General features: G+C 39.6%; 1 protein-coding gene across 1 annotated transcript; it reads right to left on the reverse strand.

The window, feature by feature from the left end:
* Nucleotides 1-5,833: 5,833 nt before the first annotated feature.
* arid6 (AT-rich interaction domain 6) lies at nucleotides 5,834-20,033 on the reverse strand. The gene is made up of 9 exons (XM_061072426.1): nucleotides 20,008-20,033; nucleotides 18,475-18,520; nucleotides 18,142-18,208; nucleotides 17,905-17,962; nucleotides 9,003-9,157; nucleotides 8,078-8,130; nucleotides 7,668-7,765; nucleotides 7,427-7,583; nucleotides 5,834-7,168 (listed from the first exon to the last, which is right to left on the reverse strand). Exons 1-9 carry the CDS (start codon nucleotides 20,031-20,033, stop codon nucleotides 5,834-5,836), a joined length of 1,995 nt encoding a protein of 664 aa, XP_060928409.1.
* Nucleotides 20,034-21,736: the final 1,703 nt, after the last annotated feature.

Here is a 21,736-nt window from a genome sequence, read left to right on the forward strand (position 1 = left end):
TAGAAATATCTATTGAGATATCGCGTCTCATCCTTTACAGGATTTCATAATCTAAATTAATTATTATTATTAGTTGTATTAACTGCTAATTGTTCAGAGAAATTGCCACACACAACAATGAGATTACTTTGGGTGGTTAACTTCTCATGATGTGCAGCTCTGAGTCAAGCTTTATTAAGAAGATGTAATTGTATATTTGGCTAGAATATCTTGTTTGGTCAGTTCATTCTTTATTGTGGAAAGAGCAGCATAAGTCACGCACTGTTCTTGCTTGTACCCATTGAGGTCACAGGGACATGACTGTGCAGGTGACATCAGAGCTAAGCAAGATAAATACCGCTGCGACTCAAAATACATAATGGTCCTATTATATAATGTGGGCTATGTCATCAAACATCAACTGATCATTTGACTGATTAGAACGGCAAACACACAAGGTTACAAGTTTAAGTCGGTACATAAAGCACCTGGGTGTCAAATGCTACAGATATTGTTCAGGAGTGTGGTTGTTTGTGTACAGAGGAAGGCAGGGATTTGGTCAAAAGATGTTCTAGAGAAACAGGCTGTGCTGGTGACTTCATATATATGAAGAAACCAGCGAGGAAGTTGTCCGGGTCCAGCTTTTACAATGGTGGCTTTGTGTAACTTTGTGTGTGCATCTGTGTTTCCAGCAGTCGTGAATATTTTTTTGTTTTTTTTAAACCAATGTTACCAGTGACTTATAAACAAGTCACAATAAGTAGACTGAGGATTGATCTCCTCAGGGCTGCCCTCATATTCTCCAACAGCAAAGGCAAGTCAGACATAGGAGCATTAAGAGGGCTCTAGTCTGATCACTAATTCTAAAATTTATTCTGGACCCTTTGTGTTTAATGCTGTAAAAGTCAATCAAATCTAAAAGGAATTGTGATGCCAGTGTGGTACCCGTAATGTGTTCTCTTCTTTGAAAATAAGTGTAGTCTAGCAGCTGCATTTTGTTCTAGTGTGTGAGCCTGTACAATGATCTCTGCTTAACCATCCGTTATAAGATCTCAGGTTAATATGGCCAAGAACGTATATAAAGATAGATGACATCTCTCTGCTTCTCTGTTGTATAGAAATTAAGCTCAAATATCCCTGATACAGGAACTGTTATCTTGCCATTTTTACATCATTTGGAGCCAGAGTCCGTGCAGAAGTGTCCGATGCTATCTAAGTCACGTTATTACACACGCCATTACACATGCTTCACCATTCGCGAGTTGGTCTCAATCGAGAAGTTTCAAACTGTTTTCATAACATCAAATAAAAATGATTTATTTGATGTGTTGATGTCCCATCCACTATCATGGAGGACGTGGAGTTTAGGACGTAAACTGCAGCCATCCCCCAGAGGGTGATTAAGACTAAGTGGCTTCAATTTAGGATATTAACCAGAAAGGACAGATCAGAGATTTCATTATGTATTATATGGCCGAAAGGAGGTCATACAGTGAAAATAAAGTAGAGCGTCACATCAGTGCCAAAGGTGATACACTGACACCCAGGGTTAGGTACCGGTTCTTACCCTGCGTTACCCACCAGACCAAATCACAAGCTAGATTTCTGTGCCTGAGCCATGCACTGAAATAGTACCCTGCTTTCAGGCAATATAAGAATCACTACACATGTCTCGTTAACATTACACTTAACTCTGGTGGCAATACACTCTCTACATGGCTCCGGCAGCATCTAAAATTAGCCTGCGATTAACTGGCAGCTCCCTCAAAGGAGAGTTGAAAAGACAACAAAATGCCTGAAGTTAAACGTTTGAAAGTGTGGGAGTATTTCACATAAACATGACAACGGAACTAAAGTATAAATAAAGCACCTGTATGGGAAAATTTAAAAAGAGAGTGCAGCATTCAGGATATTTTTGATTCCGAGAAGAGTAGTTTCTCTGTCAGAATGTGAATTTTCTTCAATACCACTGTCTGACAAAGCACGAGTGGAAAATTTTTAACTAAAATTGTCATTTAAGTTCAATGAAAATTTTAAAGTGGCCAAAATTATATATATCTAAACGCAGTTGTGGGTCAATAATTGTAAGCAATAATCAAAGCTGAAAAATATTTCACTCTTTATTTTTAGAACTCATTGTGTGATTGCAACAGTCTGTTTTTCTACTGGACCGTAAGTCGACTGTTTTCCCAGCGATGCTCCACCCTTCTCCATTGTGTCATGGCTGTACACAACATCTGATGAGTCACTGCCAACTTTTTTACCCTCAGTGATACACAACATGAGTTTGACATAATCTCAGATGTCAACTCAGTGAGGCTTGAAATGTACTTTGCAGAGACGGTTTAAGTAGAGTTAAGAAAATTACAATCAGCCCAGCAAAGACACATGAGTGGTTTGTCAATGTAAATGCAACTAAAATACTGGAGTAAAAATGTGTAAGCATCCACACCGTATCAAGGTGCTTTTCTGTTTCAATTTGTGAAATATATTTCCCTCTGCAGCAGGTGAATAAAACCAGTACCAAGATGTTTTCACACCCTCGTTGCAGCGATAAGGAAGATACAGCTAATGTTTGATGCGTAGTCTGGTTAGTAAAGGGACTATATCCTCATACCAGTAAATGCTGTGATAAGAATTTTGCAAATCTCGCTTGGTGAGCTGTTGTTTTGACGGATACATGCATGAATAGTTTCAAATGCCAAGGGAGTGTGATGCGTGCTGTGGTTTCCAACTGGAATTCTAATTGGGCAGGTGTGCGTGTGTGTGTGTTACCAGGAAACTAAGCTCATGGCAAGACATTTTTGTTGAAGACCACTTCCTGGAAGCCGCTTCGACAGTAATACATCTGATGACTTTGCAAAAATTCCCAGTCCTCAAATGATCCAATCATAAGCCAAAAGACAATCTCAAATATCCATGAAAGCTATATTCAGTAACCAACATACGTCATCTCCCTTCACAAAGACTAATTATATGTTTATCAGTGCGACTGTAAGAGACAATGTGTCTGTGTTTGTGACGGAGATATGGGCAAGGTAGGGCTGAGGGAATTAGTGTGCCGTACACAGTTTAATAAAAATTTAATTTGATTTGACGTGTGATGCTGAGCAGTGTAATAGGTACTTGATTAATGTAGAGATGAAACTATGTGAAAATGTCATACCACGGTTATACCAAAATGATCACGGTTAACATTATTGTCACAATATTGTTCAAAAAGTACTCGTACACATATTGAAGTAGGTTCACAAAGTACACTTTTGTCCTCAGGGCGCTTTAGAGCTGTCCACTTGTGACCATGATAATGTAGGACTGAGATGCGTATTAAGTGCACCAATGTCTTTTTTTTGTACTTGTACAACAGTTTTCTCTGGTTTTATTCTTCACAGTTATTGATGACCCTACCACAGTTGCACTGGAGGAGTGAGAACCCGTTTTATTCGGTTACCATGCCTGGTCAAGGAAACAAGCATGGACATGATAAATGGTGCCATCTCTGAATCTGATGTGATATGTATGATTACAAAAATGAACCCACTGTCACTCTCAAATTGATGGAGATAGATAAATCTTTTATTTATTTAATTCATATTTATTTAAATGCTCAACAAAATTTGAATCCAAGCATGTAGTGTTTTCTCATGGTCTCATTTCAACATTATGACATTTACATGTACAGTAAATCTCTAGTCAATATAAATCTATCTATTACCTTATTTGACAGCCAGTCGTTAATAATTACATGCTGAAAAAGGAGAAGAAGTTTGGCCTGCTTGCACCCCTCAGACTGTCCACCAGTGGATTCTTGCCCACATGATGATGGACGATGACCGTCCATTGACTGTATAAAAAGATGGTGGAGCCTGTTGCCACACCTCCTGGATGCCATTCTACCTTGATACAGTGCATGTAGCTTCCTGGTGATCAGCTGTCACAATCTGCCTCCTCCCAGCCGAGGTGTTTTGACCATACACGGAAGGAAAACAATTGTTTATTGCCAACACACAAATGAATTATGGTTTTTCAAATTAAAGTTCTCAGTTGTGTTGATTTAACCTGTTAACTGTAAATTAAGGTGATCTCCAAACTAATGAACGATTTTGCTTTTTTATGTAAAATAAATTAAGGTATTTGAACCATTACAAAATACACTAGTAATTTTTATTGTCTCATTATTTAAAATGACTGACATACAGTACTGTGTATTTTGAAGGTTCTGATTATTGTTAAGTTTGTGTTATTTTAAAATATGTATTAAGGTCTTGCTGTTTCTAATGATGTAAAAATATTTCCACATGGTTTCCTTTGCAAGTGAGTCGAACCCTAAACTACAACGCAATAAAGAGCAAGAATTAACGTCACAAAGAAAAAGGGTGAACTTTGCTCGTGATTAATTGGCTTAGTGACTATGATCCATCATTAAGTCCTTTTCATGTGGCATGTATATATAATTAAAGGTGGTCACATGTCCTTTACGTAATTAGAGAAAAATGTGTACACAACAAAGACCCAGTACTTTTACAGATGGGGAGTGTCCTATTTCACCTTCATGTCACACCCTACAAATTCCACATATCCTGTTTTTAATCTGAGGACGTACTGATTATAGTGATTAGCATAATAGATAATAGATGTCTGCGTATTTTAAGCTTCAAAAAATGCAAGTGAGAAACACAAAAAGTGATAACTTGAACACAGTTGGTTTGTCTGTGTTCTACCTGATGGTTTACACACAGTAACACAGTGCCCATATCATGTTTTTTAAAACCAGGAGCAGCAACTGTGAGATTTGAATTTAGAAGTTCAGACACAAACTGTCTCCATGATAGTAAACAGCGTAAACCTTAAATCTGCCCCTCCTTAAGAAAACAAAATAACAGATGATTAATTAGACACGTCAAGCTATGAATGCTTATTGTTAACTGGGCTGTGAAAGAAGTTCCATGATCCACTTAAATGACACGGTTGTGTACTGTCTATAAAAAAAAAAAAACGATTAATGAGATTGTGGGATAACAAAAAGCCTGTATCTCTGGCTATCGTGCCACAGGTTTCCACACCTCTCCCTGAATGTCGCATGAGGTTATTCTTGATTCACCCTTCTCGTGTTGGTGACATTGAGTTTTCAAGTTAGACTTTTCAAGATTGAACCAAGGTTCACTCAGTCATACTCGTTGAGCGCTGTTTGCCTTCTCGTTTCAGGTTGAACAAGACTGGGTAGAAATCTGTATATGGCTGGATTGTATGGGTGTTGCAGGGTCATTCCATTGAGCTTGCAATGACTTTGGGATACACTCCACTCTTTTAATCAAAAAAGTCTCCATCCAGAGAAGAGAACGGATATAAACATTCAAACAAGCATGCTGGGCCAGTAGGTGACAATTACATCAACATCAACTATGCATTAAATACCAAAGAAATCTCCCAAACATATGACTTGGAAAATCCTCTAAAGAAGAGAAATTGATAAGCTTGACTAAACAATTGTTTGACTGGATTAATCTAAAGAAGCCCATAGTAGAGTGCTAACAGTAGGATCAACAAATGAGTCATGAAACATTTAATTTATTTATATATCTTAATTTATTTGGATAAAATGTATTATAGTCAAACAAGTAAGAAATGTCTGTACAAAATTAATCAAAATAAAATAAAAAAAGAAACTGCATATTATACATAAAAAACAAGTTTCATCTCATATTAAAATTATTCATTAAATGATCATTTTATGAATCCAGAGATAAGTCATTTTGAAACAGATAACTGGTAAATGGAAAAGCAACATAACATAACAGTAACGGTCAGCTTTAATGTGATGTTGGAGTATGTGAGGTATAATCTGAACTGATCTTCATGATGAGCTCGAGATGATTTTCTTCAGCTTCATCACTTCTTCAGTGGTGAGGTGCAGCAGAGAGCTGGAATTCACCATTAGCAAGGCTGAGGGCGCCATCTCCGACCTTTCTTTTCCTCCCTTGGGTGCGTCTTGGTACAAGGACTTTGTGGTAAAGTCTTGCTGAACTGTGATGGGACTGGATGCGACTTTCCCTCGGATGTGGGTCTCTTTGTCATAGGTGTCCCAGCATCGTGAGACGTTGGAGCCGTACGACTGAATATTATCCTGCTGGTCGACTTGGTAGACATCACGGCTGGATGCGTGCTTCAGAATGCCACCTGAGGGCAAAGACTTGTAGCTGGTGATATGGTTTTGTCTCGTGCTATTTGTCTGGATGGTTGGTGTGGGGCTTGGTGCTGCCCTCGGCCTCAGCCTCAAATCCTCAGCAGCTGGGCTCCAGCGGTGGGGATCTGAGCGTAGGGAGAGATTGGTGGGGAGGATGTCTGGATCAGAGCAGTTCCTCTGTTCTGATTGTGCCTCCAGTGGAGGTGTCTGTAGCTGCTTAGCTCCATGAATCAGGGCTGAGGACCCACAAAGCCTGAGCCAGCTGTGGAACATAGACAGCGGTATCTGAATTTCCATCTTGCCTCCGTTGTCTTGAGGGGGGCTGGGCCGAGCGTAGCTGATATTAAGCCCCTCTACTTCTGAACTGCCCTCGCTGTCTTTTTTTGGCCAGATTCTATAATCTGTTTCCGGAGAGCAGGGTTTTGGTGCCATAGTTGTGATGCCTTCATCTGCCGTCAGAGTAGGTTCAAGGTTGGGGCTGCTTGAGTCTGTTAGAGCGTCGACATCAATGACATAATCCTCCCCTTCTTTAACAGGATACAAGTACGGTGTGACATCTGCATCGCCATCTGGAGCCTCGCATCCGTCGTTTCTCACCACTGGAGGGTAATGGGGTGTGTACAGAGGTGAGGGTTGGTTCAAAAACTTTGGGTTCTTGCTGGATGAAGGTGGAGCGAAGGATGAGGCAGGGTTTCTGTTGGCCTCCTGGCTTTGGGCTTTGACACTCAGGTTCAGGGGCTCAGCCAGCCCGGACGAGGTCTTGTACTGTTCTGCCAGGTGGCGCAGGTGCTCCAGTGGCTTCTTGGCCCTGTCTGTTGGATTTGGATGAGGTGGACAGAAAGGGAACTGTGGCTCGGGGGAAGGGGGACTCTGCGATGTCACCATGGGGGGGGGCATCGGGACATACGGGGTCAGAACTGCACGGTTTGGGTGATAGTACTGAGGGTAATGGAGTGGCAGAGGGAAGATGTTCCTATGTGCATCTGACTGGAGCTGAGGAGCGCTCTGTGGAAAAGGAAATGTTCTGTCAGTGTTCGTAGGAATAGTTTTGGGAATTATTTTTTGGCATTACAGTTATTTGCTTCCTTGCCCAGCTTGAGAACAGCCAGTACAACACAGACAGGAGAGTGATATCAAATTCTTCCTTACTCTCGGCACTTGGGCGAATGTATTGTTCAGTGCACTCATTTATTCAATATACATTTTTGGTGTGCAAAAGTGCAGGGCAGCTTTGCTGTTATTTGAGGGAATAAGTAGACCAACCTGTTGCAGCGGCACTGACAACAGTGTGCGTTTGGCTGGTCTCTGGCCGTCCTCGTCGGCTTTGTTGAAGTTGACATCATGCAAGAGTCTCGGCTGGTGCTTAGGCAAGGCATTCATCACTATTCCTCTCTTGTGACATTCATATGTCAGAAGTAGCCTGAACACGGATCAGATGAAACAGTTAGAAAACAAACCACCCACACTCCACATGATAGGTGTGTATACCCTTTGTTGCTCTCACTTTTCGTAGTGTCTACGAGTGCACGTGGCTGCGCTTGTGCTTCTGGGGTTTCCTCCAAGCCTGTTGTAAACTTGCTTCCACAGCTGCTGCGCAGTTACCTGAAGAGGTGCAGGGTACAGTTAGTTTATAATTTGATAATTACCAATTATTAACAAGACTTTTATTTAATTTAATTTCAATGGAATGGCAAATGCCCCACCCTACAGCAGTTAAAGCCAAAGCATTGCATCATGTCCTTGTACTTCCTTGGTATGATTAATATTAGTCATAGACATTTTCAATTTAAGATTATTTAAACATATAAATACTATATATATATATATATAAATATATATATGTATTAAGAAAAACTTTTGTGTTGCCATAAAGTGTAAATTGTTTATAACAGTAAATAATAAATATGTAATTACCTGGTGGTATCCACCCAAGTCCTCGACAGTCTTGAACATCACAAACAAGTCAACTGAAAAATAGCGAAAATATACAAAATCAAATACCATTCATTTTTGAAAATTAAGTCTTTTGGAATCTGGATTTTTCTTTTAGGTGATCACTTAATTGTTTCTTTTGTGAAATGTCATAAATTATAAATGTAAAAACACCTATCAAGATAACACAGAGCCCATTTAAAAGGTTTGTATGTTCTTTTGGTATCTTTCTTGTAAAATCAGACATTGCGCAGATAACATTGACATAAATCAAAGACATGTTATGATAATGTAATTCTAATATTTGAAAAGCTGAGGACTTTTCTTCTTTAAAAGTTAGTTTTGTAGCATTTAGGAGGGTCTCAAATAACTCAAATAATATGTTTGATTTGTCCGTTCTGGGCTACTGTAGAAACATGGAAGTGTGTGAAAGTGCTGCTCCAAATAAATAACAGAGTATAAAGGGCTCAAACACAGGAAAAGAAAACTCAGTGATTCTTAGTAACAGGTGATTATCCACTAATGAAAATATAAAGATCTTGCATTTCTGCAAATTAATTCTCCAAAAGCTTCTACACTGGTCCTTGAAAATGTTCTTAAAGGATAATTGATTATAAGCTGTGGATTAATTTTCTGTCAGTGAACTTCTCAGTTTTTAAACTTAATTATTTAAATCTTGAATTCATTAACTTGTCATAGACATTGGTGAAGAATCACTGATCCTCATTCTTTCCTTGTATCCTGGATACTGCTTTGCACCTGCTCATTGACCTACTACACATGCGTTGTGTGAACCATACCTTCTTTTGCCACATAACACAAATTAAAAACAGCTGTGTCTCACTAATGTACCAAACTAAAATTGCTTATTATAGATATTAATTTTGGATTAAATATTGGTAAGTACTTTGTTTGAAGCCCAGATGTGGGATCCTCTCTATCGGCATGTCTTTCTTCCTCATGAAAATGTAGAGGTCTTTAAGAAACTGTTCCTCCTTGATCTCGTCCACCAGCTCTCTTGTTTTCTCTGTTTGTGCCATTTCCTTGTGTGTCTGAAATAACCTGAGCAGAACGAGGAACCATGTTAAACAAATCATCCTCACGACAAATGTTTGATATCTTGGTATTTCAAAAAATGAATCCTTTCCTTTTTTAAACCAAACTGAGATGGCATGATTAGGGTTAGTGAATACACCGATACTCTGGTGACAATGCCTCAGTGTTTTCAGGTCACATCATCTTTGACTGATGATTGTCAAACATGAAACATACATCAAACTCAACACACATTTGCACTGGCTTCACTGGTGTCAACCTCGTCCCTTAAAGCAACATACCATAAATATGAGTCTCAAAAATGAAGTGACCTCTATTCATTACCTCATTCTTTGTTTTCTATTTCTTCACAATAACGTCATGACTTCATAGTACGCATCAGTTTATGTCAGTGTTTATGTATATTGAATATTAAATCATTTCTTATCTAAAAATGTCTCATTACAAAGGTTTCCACTTATAATTCAGAATTTTCAGTACTATCAGATTACTTCCATTCATGTATTTCATTGTTTACCAACGGGTGACTATCATCACATTAATGCTTTTTCGACACATAAATACATTGATGCAAATATATAAATAAAGCAAAAACTTTACTAACCTGATTTCTATGTTTTGCAAGCTTATACAATAACAGTTAAAGGAATAACCAGTGAAAGCAGCACATCGTCATAGAGCAACTGTGCTATCTGATGAATGAAATGTTAATCCTCACCTGTGTTACACTTGCGAGAATATGGATAGAATGTATTATGTCTTAGCCCCGGTGATCAGAGAACAAGCTGCTGCATCGTACAGCGTGTGTGTTGCCTCCTGTGAATTTTGAAAGAAGTAGACGAAAAATCACTGCTGCCAGGTACTGATGCCGTTTCAGTCACACACCCGTCCTCAGTGTCTGTGTGACAATGAGGCTCACAGGAGAGAGGGGGGGGTGTTTACTCTACCGTCTTCCTGCTGAGATTTCTATCGTCAGACCGGTTCAACTTGCTCCTCAGCATGTGTCCCAAAATAAAAAAAAAATAGATACACTGACACTGTCCACATAAATTGGCACTGTGAGAAGGAAACTGGTAGAAATGTGTGTCATATTTTCTAAACAGGGCGGACACTGTCTCCTCCTCGTGTTTGACCTACGTTTAAGTCCCTTGTTTGATGTCAATCAAATGACACAGTCGACACATTGTTTAGCAGTTGTAATGAACTGAAATATTTTGGGTTTTCAGTAACAATGTGTTGAGTGAATTTATAGCAGCTGGTTAATCTCAAACCCTCACACTGGAGGAGAGGAGAATCTCAGAAATATGAGATTTTATTGGATTCGATTGGTCCAAATGACTGGGACACTGTATAGAACAATGAGGACGGCACTCTTTGGACTGAACACAAAGCTGAAGAACAGAAAAGATTTCTGAAGGGTTTTTTACACTGCATATTGTATTCAGTCAGCCAGTCATTTGGCCTATATAATTCAAACACACCCTCAAACTTATGTTGTCAGCAATAGTGTATAACTGTGAATGTTTCAGCTGAGATTAAGCCTCATTTCATTTCGGAGCATTCTAGCTGATGTAATAATCTATTTTCGATTGAATTTCCTGAATTCCCACGATGCAGGAAATCCAAGGGGGTATTCAACTGGTCCTTGAAGTGCTGCTCTCCTGTCAGTAGTATTTAAAAATAAATGAATGACATATTAAATACTAAAATAAATGGGACACATGTTAAAATTTTTTATTTTCCACATAAAAGGTTTGAACAAGGAACAAATTTCAAAATATATTCAGTGAATTGTGACTTTGCTCAAAGCTATAAAGCTAAAGGTTAACCAGGATTGACCTAAATAAGCACGCCACTGAATAGGGAATTGTGCACGGATGGGATTGTAGACGTGTAATTGGCCCCTCTGTGAAATCAAATCCTAGATCTGCCACTGCCGTGCTGCCTTTCTGTTTGAAAACCATTTTAAGAACACAGTAATAATAAGGACAACAACAATCCACAAGGTGAATCAATATCATATACCAGGAACTACTGCGGAATAATTGTGATTGCACTTTGTCCTCTGAATTAATCAACGTTTGCAGGAATGTGTTTTTGTTGGCCTAGGACATCTGTCTGTAATAGAGTCTGAGAATCTCATCAACTGACAGTCTGCATTGTTCCTGCTTCATGTCGAAGGACCTTGCTGGGGTGTGGCTCTGCCCTATCAAAACAAAACGCAACACGGTTTAAGCTGTTTCACTGCTACAGCACAAAGATAGAAACCTGACATAGCTAAAAGAAGGCGAAAGTCATAGCCCAGTCCTCCTCGGCTGTGGATAACTGGAAGTCTAAGTTGTGAAATCCTACTGTTGTAAAGGACACTTGGACGTTTAATACAGAGGCCCAAGGGAGTAGGTTTGATTTGGACATTGGTGGGGTCCGTGGGATATGAAAGTGCTTCCTAAAGTTGATAGGTTTTTTTTGTATTCGCAATGATAATTGAAAAAAAAATCAATAAATCGGCTTAATTAACATGTTTATAATGCATATCTGAATATCAAAAGAGAATATGCATTCTGTAATGTTATAGGTTAAAGCAACTAATGAAAGAAAATGAGTCAACTTAGAAGAGTTTTCAACTTTACTCTGGTGCAACTGTAAACAACATCAACAACATTGTAAATAAATATTTTTGAAATAATACAACAACAGGTGTATCACTAAATGTACAGGTCAGTATAATTTCCTGCTGGGCATTTCTTCCTCCAGTGCCCATGAGCCAGCTGCAGGGTCATCAGCCAGGAATCGCTAATACTAACATATACACAGATTAGTGTCCATTGTGCTCTTCCTATTTGAAAGAACCAAACACATGCCTACGTCTTTCTGTAACAGAAATGAACTGCTGATAGATTTCTTTAAGGTCAATGTTGTCCAGTGTCTCCTGATGGACATGGCACACTGCAAGATTGTTCAATCTGACTTGAGTCATGGTGGTTCTCAGCCATGTTTTAAACCTCCTGAGAGCACTGAAACTTCTTTCAGCCTCAGCTGATGCAACTGGTATGACTAAAAGCAGCCTGATAAGGGACTCAACCTGATCAAACAGACCTCTCACTTCAACTGTCAATCCTCTCATTATTTCTGCCACTTCAACACTAGATTTGACAGTGTATTTGGACCTAAACATGGCTAGTTGGACCTTTAGTATGTCCCTGTTCAGCTCTGGGTACTGATCTACAATGTCATTCACTTATATTCAGTATTGTTATGGCTCTAAAATATATAACCTTTTAATTAACTTACACGTTGACTTCTAAAGAAGTCTCTTATGTCCAGTTTTCGTTTCTTCGACATCCTACACACACACACACGCACACATGCACGCACAGCGCGCGCACGCACAAGCATAAAACACACACAAATATAAGTGTTACTGCAAATTACATCACTGATATTAAAATCCGTCTCGCTGACGTGACCGAAGGCAGAACTTACACTCGCAAATGCAGATATTAGCTATGCACTGAGGCGTCCTGTTGCTCCTCCTGTCTGGGACTAGCAAATTGCCGGTAGCTTTTTTTTTTTTTAACAAGCAGATGGAGTGACAGCGGGGACGGCCAATCAGGTTGAATATAGGTTTGCGGGAAACCGCTACAGCCAATCAAAGCGCGATAGTTGTTTAGAGGCGGGACTTCTAGCAGAGACTGATTTTTAACCCTTTGTGTACTATAATTATTGCCTAAACAATACGGACAGCGGGTGTATTATTGGTAGGGACTACACAGTAGAGGCTGGATTTTGGTAGGGTCGGGACCCTACCGTCCCTATATAATCCTACGCCCTTGCAGAGGCCTGTAGTTAATTTATACTTTTGCTTGGAAGAAAGTGTTTCTATTGTCACTTCTTTCAAGGTAGTAATAGTAGTAATAGTTCAACCGAATATAGAGAGACAAAACTTGAACCCACAAAAACTTGATTAGGTTGGAAAAAGAAGTCCTGGTCAACCTTGTAAAAAATAGGCAAGGCACAGAGTTATTATTTAAACAGCACATTCCAATGTTTAATAGATTCAATGTGCTGCGCGGGGACATGAAAAGCAACACGCAGAGAAAATATTAAAAGACATTTAAACTCAAAGGGCATAATTCAATAGAATAAAAAGAAAAGGGCAATCAAACAGATTTAAAAGAGCAGAATAAAGAGATTAAAAGGGGTAAAAGAAAGAAAAGTATAGATATGCATACAACATATAAAGTAATTGAGATAATACAAAAGAATAGCTGGAAATATGTAAATATATAATACAAAGATGATATGAACTTTGATTTAGATAATTAATGACATTTATGCATTTTCAAAGCTGCAATGGATGAAAATGGGAAAGTTACAACTTGTGGAAGATAACCACTTGATATTTCTAAAGCTCATGCTGACCCTGTGTTAACTTGCACATGACGAAACTTGAGCTATTGCTAGATTATTAAGACTGATTATCTTCATATAATCAGAGACATGTGGAGTATGTCCCCCGTCACTGAGTTTTGAAGCTGAGCTGAATATCTTCATGGACTGTATGATCAGGAGCAGTGATTACAGAGAGTAAAACCAGTTTCAATGTCTATATAGGAACCTGACTACTGTGAACCAATCCTATATACACTAACGCAAAGCTCCATATTTTCTTTAGCCCTCTTTCAGGGTTCAGCCCTGTAGGCAGAGCAGAGGTGGGATCACGGCAGGTTATATGTATTCATCGAGGCGTTAAAAAAGCATTGTCAATACAATGACAGTAAGAAGTTACCGGACCTTTGACGTACAGCATACTCCCTCATTTGTTATATTTTTCCTCACTTTCATTTTTTTTTACTCTTTATTTCTTTCTTTCAAAAAACCCATGAATGTAATATTAGAAAAATATGCATGGTGTGCAGCAGAAAACAATAATAGTTTATAATCGCTTGACAACCACACCCAAATATGAAAAAATCATTTGAAATGCAAAACATACAAAATCCTCAACACAGGTAAAATATTTGTATAAATTAAAATACTGAACATATATTAGCATAACAGAAACAATGAAGAGGGGAGAGTATATGCTATGAATACAATAAGAACTATAGAAATATATGTTTTGTCTTGCGTTACAAGAATCTGTCACCATTCATCCACCCTTGCATCGGCATAGTGGTGAGTAGATAATGAGTGCATTTTTGGGTGAACTATCCCTTTAAGAGAGATTTAAAAGAGAAAAAGGGTGTTTGGAATTTCTTTGTTTTGGAACGGCGAGTCGGGCCTATATGCTGAGGTTACGACCGGGCAAAAGATGTACAAAATGTATTAGAACGAGCCTTAAAAGATAATGTTTAAATATTAATATCTAAAATCAAAGAAAAGTAAGTATTTTAGCTGATTTAGTCAGAATTCTGGCAGCTGAGTTTTGGACAAGCTGTAGCTTTATGTAAACTCTGTGGGCTCAGGCAGGTGAAAGGAGAATTACTGGATTCCAAACAAGGAGATACGAAAGCATGTTTTACAATCTAGTTTTTTTTTCCTTTTACATAGAAATATTTGATCTTCAAGAATTTCCTGAGCTGCAAACACAAAAATCAAACTATTTATTTTGTGTCTAAGGTTGGTTTTGCTTTCTTTAGAATCCCTCTGCTCTGTGAGAAATGAGCAGACCAGATCAAGCAGCCAAGCTGAGCTGTTAGATGAACGTCACAGTGCCCAGCACCAACCCTATATTTGCAAACATACCTGGCAAATAAAAGAATTCTGATTCTGATTCTGATTCAGAGGCCAATGGTACCTGTCGCCCCACCCAGGCAAAAAAAAAAAAAAAAAAATCCCCAGCCGTCACAGAGGACCTCATGTGACACGGTACAGGATCTCTTCAGGTGTGACTCACTCCCTCCTGGCAATGTTGGGTTACCTGTCTGGCAGCAGGAGGAGGACCTGAGCACTGGAGCATATATTCAGAGCTGGTATGAGCAGAATCCAGAAATAAAAAAACTCAGAACACACTTAATAATATTAGTCCAATCAAAGTCTGATTATTATTTTATCCATAAGAAAACAGTGATTATTATAATTAATATGGGGCTACACAAAGGGATGAAATATTGATATATCCCCAGTAGCAGTAATAGCAGTCGCAGATGTCAACAACTGCTTTTTGCCTGTTTAGAATTCCAAATCATGTATATAATCTAATATTGACAAGTAGAAATTCTGGTTGAGACATATAGGCTACACTCCCTTATGATGAGTCATTCTTCATTCTTTCATCAACAGTTAAATTCTTACCAGTGGAAAAATCCACAGTAGATATTCCAAAAAGTTCTTAAAATATAGATATATAGAATTCAAGATATCTGGAATTAAATTGAATTATTATCAAACATTGCATATAAGGTATCTTCCAGTTTGGGCGATTTATGCAAAAATAATATCCAAAATGATTTATTGAAATGTCAGCTTGACATTTGGATCTGTCATAAAATTTCCCCAAATTTACAAAATAGTTTGTCAATAATGTGTACAAAAAAAGTTTAATGGCAAATATTCTCCACACACATTTGTATATAGGATGCACGAACCTGTTCACACTCAGAGGAACAGTAGTTAAAAAGCATATAAGTAATTGTGAGGTATGTTATTTTTGACATTTTGCCAATTGTCATATGACACATACCTGGTTGGCCCTAAAGATTAAGAAGAAAAAATGCATGTACGACAAATTTATGAAAACAGTTCCCTCACTTGTCTTTTACCGTTTAATGCAATTCCCATCTATTGAGCAAAAACAGACCTTTAACAACTATCCAATCTTTCCCATTTCCCATATACACAGATCGCCCCAGTGAGACAATGTTTGTTGTTATAGAGAATCATTTCTGGTCTTAAAAGAAGAGTCATCAACACAACATTAAAATCATGAAAGTTAAAAAAAATCATAGGGACAAAACATTTGAAGGTATCTTGACGAATTGACATTTACAAGATGTTGCAAGTGGAGACCAAGTAGAGAGAGGGAGAAACAAAATTCCTATATTTCTCTCTATTATTTGACACAGACAAATCATTACCTGGTGTACATTTTCTTTGCAAATAAGATATAAAGTAGAATGGCTCTCAGTGGAGTTCATTCCTCCACCAAGGCCCAACATTCCCCTTAATCTCAATCAAGCCTCACCAAATAAACGCCAGATTCTTTCATCAGAAACCACATAGGCCCTATCGTGCAACATTAAAGAAAGTGACTAACACTTTCCTTGATCTGCCCCTTTTACTGGATCTGTGGCAAACACTTTATTGGGTTCTTTCTTAACCTACAGTAGGTCCCATCCTTCCACCAAGTTTCAACAAAATCAGTTCAGTAATCTTTGCGTTATCCTGCTGACAAATGAAGCAATTGAACCATAATCTCCTCTGCGGAGGTGAGGAGACACACACTCACACAGATGTGTTTCAAATGAAAAGCTTCTTTTTTTTTTTTGCTCACCAACCCCAGTGGCACTTCCTAACATTTTTCTAGACACAGTGGCATTGCTAACATATGTTGTATGTTCACTTTAACAAACACTCCCACAACAGGCACATGGCATGTGATTGCCGATGAAGCGGTATAATTCAACGTCACTTTGTTGTACTGCTGACGTGTTATAGACGCCAAACCACTGAAAATGCTTCAATGATCACTGGAGGAGACGTTGTATCTTGCCGCAGCAGGAGAAGAACAGGTATTATTAATCACATTAACTGCAGCCTCCTCACGCACACCAAACAATAATGTATCCTACACTTATAATTATATTAGTTGCACCACCAGCTGGAGTCATTTAAGTTTCACCTGCCCTTTTGACACACAGCCGTGACAAGTGTCTGCAGGAAAACTAGGCGCTTCCGTCGCCTCTTCGTCCATTTTCAATGGTATATTATAACTATCTCTGTCCGTCATTGTCACAGGCAACGCCTTTAAACCTTGGATTACTGTACACGGTAAACTAGCATGTGTATGTGACCTGAAATGAATGAGATAATAAAAGAGTCATTTGTTTTAGCAGATGTTAAACAAACAGACTCAGCTCAGCATTATTAGTGACTACTAAGAAAACAAATATACAGACGTGGACAAAATTGTTGGTACCTTTCCGTTAAAGAAAGAAAAACACACAATGGTCACTGAAATAACTGGAAACTGACAAAAGTAATAATAAATACAAATTTACTGAAAATTGACTAATGAATATCAGAATTGTGGTTCAACAGAATCATTTAAAAAACAAACTAATGAAAATGGCCTGGACAAAAATGATGGTACCCCTAGAAAAGATTGAAAATAATTTGACCATAGGGACATGTTAAACTAAGGTGTGACCTCTAGTTAGCATCTCAGGTCTCTTCAAACTTGTAATCAGTCAGTCTGCCTATTTAAAGGGTGAAAGTAGTCACTGTGCTGTTTGGTATCATGGTGTGTACCACACTGAACATGGACCACAAAAAGCTAAGGAGAGAGTTGTCTGAAGCGATTAGAAAGAAAATTATGGACAAGCATGTTAAAGGTAAAGGCTATAAGACCATATCCAAGAAGCTTGATGTTCATGTGACTACAGTTGCACATATTATTCAGAAGTATATCCGCAAGAGGAAAATTGATGACAAAATGAAGTGACGAATAATATGAATGGTAACCAAAGAGCCCAGAATAACTTCCAAGGGAAATTAGAGGTGAACTCCAAGGTCAAGGTGTCAGATCGCACCATCCGTCGCTGTTTGAGCCAAAGTGGACTTCAGGGAAGACGACCGAGGAGGACACCACTGTTGAAAGCAAATCATACAAAAAAGAGACTGGAATTTGCCAAAATGCATATTGACAAGCCACAAAGCTTCTTGGAGAATGTCTTTTGGACAGATGAGATAAGAGCTTTTTGGCAAGTCACATCAGCTCTATGTTCACAGAGGCAAAAATGAAGCATACAAAGAAAAGAACACTGTACCTACTGTGAAACATCGAGGAGGCTCGGTTATGTTCTGGGGCTGCAACTGGCCCAGGGTGTCATGAATCTGTGCAGGGTGCAAAGACATCTCAAGACAATCAAGGCATTCTGGAGCGAAATGTACTGCCCAGTTGTTAGAAAGCTTGGTCTCATTCGCAGGTCATGGGTCCTCCAACAGGATAATGACCCCAAAACACACAGCTGAAAACACCCAAGAATGACTAAGAGCAAAACATTGGACTATTCTGAAGTGCTCTCTTATGAGCCCTGAATCATATTGAACATCTGTGGAAGGCGCTGAGACATGCAGTCTGGAGAAGACATCCTTCAAACCTGAGACAGCTGGATCAGTTTGCTCACGAGGAGTGAGCCAAAATACCTGTTGACAGGTGCAGAAGTCTCATTGAGAGTTACAGAAATCGCTTGATTGCAGTGATTGCCTCAAAAGGTTGTGCAACAAAATACTAAGTTCAGGGTACCATCTTTTTTGTCCAGGCCATTTTCATTAGTTAGTTTGTTTTAATGATTCTGTTGAACTACAATTCAAAAGCAATCTCTGATTTTCATTAGTTAATTTTCAGTACATTTTTATTTATTATTACTTTGTCAGTTCAAGTTATTTCAGTGACCATTGTGGGTTTTTCTTAACGGAAGGGTACCAACAATTTTGTCCACGTGTGTATATTCAGCAGTAAGAGATCAAGCACTGATCAGAGTAAAGCAGACACATTTCAGAGATTTGCTTATTTAATTGTGCATCAGACACTACAGTTAATACATTATTATAAACTATAAATATAATATAAGAAAATAAAATGTAACCTCTGTGCTGCTCAGTTGGTCTTTGTTCTTTGCACATTTTAAAAGTCGGCCATGATGATAAAACAAAACAATGAAATACACACATCTCATCCTTAAACATGTAAAAAGTCATAAAGTGGAAAAAGTAGGTCAGTGTTGCTCATTACAGTCCCTGTTTTATATAGCTCTGGCAGCCTGACTGTGTAACACAGACAGACAAGACAATATCCCTGAGAGGAATGCAGACGTGCAGCTTATAACGCAGACTGGGTGATGAACAGGTGACATAATGACTGGAGTACAATGACACGTCATGTACCGTCAGTCACTGCTGATACTCGGATATCATCGTCATTCAGATATAAACAGGTTGCATGCACACCCGGCTTCATACGTTTGGGCACATTGCCATGTCCTCTGAGAGGATGTGGACGTTCACACTGGTGCAGCAGGCGTTAAGAGTGCAGGTACACAAATTAAATCTCAGTCATGTATAAATGCGGGAAGATAAGAGGTTCCTGAGACAATGTTGACTGTACGCAAGTTAGTTGATTTATTGACAGTGACAGTTTTGCATTCCATGTGTGATTATAGTCAACGCTGGTGAACAACAAGACTGCTACTTCTAAGATTGCTTTCAAGAGCTTAACCTTCTGATGGCTCCCTTCCTAAAACACAACTCAAGTCTTTTTAGATGAAGTCATTTTAGCAAGTCATTATCTGACAGTGTTAACAAATGGGGCAAAACAATTTGTTCTGCCCCTTAGTCTGAAGCCAGCCAACCAACCAACAAACCAACCAACCAACCAACAAACCAACCAACCAATCAATCAACAATCCCGCAAACCAACCAATGAACCTACCAACAAACCAACCAATAAACCAACAAATGAACCTACCAACCAACAAATCAATCTACCAACCAACAAACCAACCAACAAATCAACCTACCAACCAACAAACGAATAAACCAACAAAGTAAAAATAAATAGATAAGATAAGATAAGATAGATAGATAATAGTTATATGTTCTTGAACCATCTGATTGTCTTAAAACTTACATACCTGTCGGAGGCGTGGCCCTTCGACATCTTCTCCACGACTAATCCGTTTTTATTGTGTCTCATCTTTGTGCTTAAATGACATCCATCACAAAACACGGTTGCGATTTTGACATGCATGCTTGCGTCTGTGGTAGTCGTGCTCAAGCACAGTGACAACAGACAGATAGTTCATCATAAAAGGAAAGGAATTGCACAACATTATTTGATGTGCTATGTTGGTATTGGTATTCACCAGAGGGATCTATAAGAATAGATGTAACAATAGGTGGTTTCTGAAAGGAAAAAATGAGTGACTGATGCTAAGAAAAGATAGATGTGCTCATGTGGTGCAGACATGCAACAGGGGATTTGTATGGAGAGAAATTAGTCTCAATACTGCTGTCAAATGAATGTGTCAAGATCCACATACAAAAAAGAATCTTAAAATAAAAACTGTGTTTGAAAATGTTGAAAAATGTATTGTGTTTACAAATGTAATGTAACTGTAACAAAAAACAACCTGTTTGAAACAGACACTATATGTAAACCTCTCCTGGAACCGTCACCTTATCGTGGTGGAGAGGTTTGCGTGTCCCTGTGAACCTGAGGGCTGTGTTGTCTGGAGCCTTGTGCTCCTGGTAGGGTCTCTCATGGCAGAGTGGTCTCAGGTGATGGGCCAGACTAAGAATGGTTCAAAAACCCTCAATGAATATCGTTACAAGAGGAGATGGGACCCAGCCCGGAGGAAGCCCGGGGCCCCCGTCTGGAGCTAGGCCCAGACGGAGGGCTCGATGGCGAGCGCCTGGTGGCCGGGTTTGCCACGGAGCCCGGTCGGGCACAGCCCGAACAAACTACGTGGCACCCCCCCTCTCTTCATCTCATGGGCCCACCACCTGTGGGAAGACCCGTTGGGGTCGGGTGCGCAGCCACATGGGTGGCAGCGAAGGTCAGGAGTCTCGACGGACCAGACCCGGGCGGCAGAAGCTGGCTCTGGGGACGTGGAACGTCACCTCGCTGTGGGGAAAGGAGCCGGAGCTTGTGAGGGAGGTGGAGCGCTACCAGTTAGATCTGGTGGGGCTTACCTCCACGCACAGTCTCGGCTCTGGTACCGTACTCCTGGATAAGGGTTGGACTCTATTCTTCTCCGGAGTTGCCAAGGGCGTGAGGCGCCGGGCGGGTGTGGGGATACTCATAAATCCCCGGCTGAGCACCGCGGTGTTGGAGTTTACCCCGGTAGACGAGAGGGAAAACTCTGACTGTTGTTTGTGCGTATGCACCAAACAGCAGCTCAGAGTACTCGGCCTTCTTGGAGACCCTGAATGGAGTCCTGCATGGGGCTCCAGTAGGGGACTCCGTAGTTCTGCTGGGTGACTTCAACGCCCACGTGGGCAACGATGGAGATACCTGGAGAGGCGTGGTGGGGAGGAACGGCCTCCCTGATCTGAACCCGAGCGGTCGTTTGTTATTGGACTTCTGTGCTAGTCATGGATTATCCATAACAAACACCATGTTCGAACATAAGGGTGCTCATAAGTGTACCTGGTACCAGAGTACCCTAGGCCGAAGATCAATGATCGATTTTGTGATCGTGTCATCTGATCTGAGGCCGCATGTTTTGGACACTCGGGTAAAGAGAGGGGCGGAACTGTCAACCGACCACCATCTGGTTGTGAGTTGGATCAGGGAATGGGGAAAATTTCCGGATAGACCTGGTAAGCCCAAACGAGTAGTGCGGGTGAACTGGGAACGTC

Source organism: Limanda limanda, chromosome 1 (genome assembly GCF_963576545.1).
Source record: "Limanda limanda chromosome 1, fLimLim1.1, whole genome shotgun sequence".
In the NCBI taxonomy this organism is placed as follows: Eukaryota; Metazoa; Chordata; class Actinopteri; order Pleuronectiformes; family Pleuronectidae; genus Limanda; species Limanda limanda.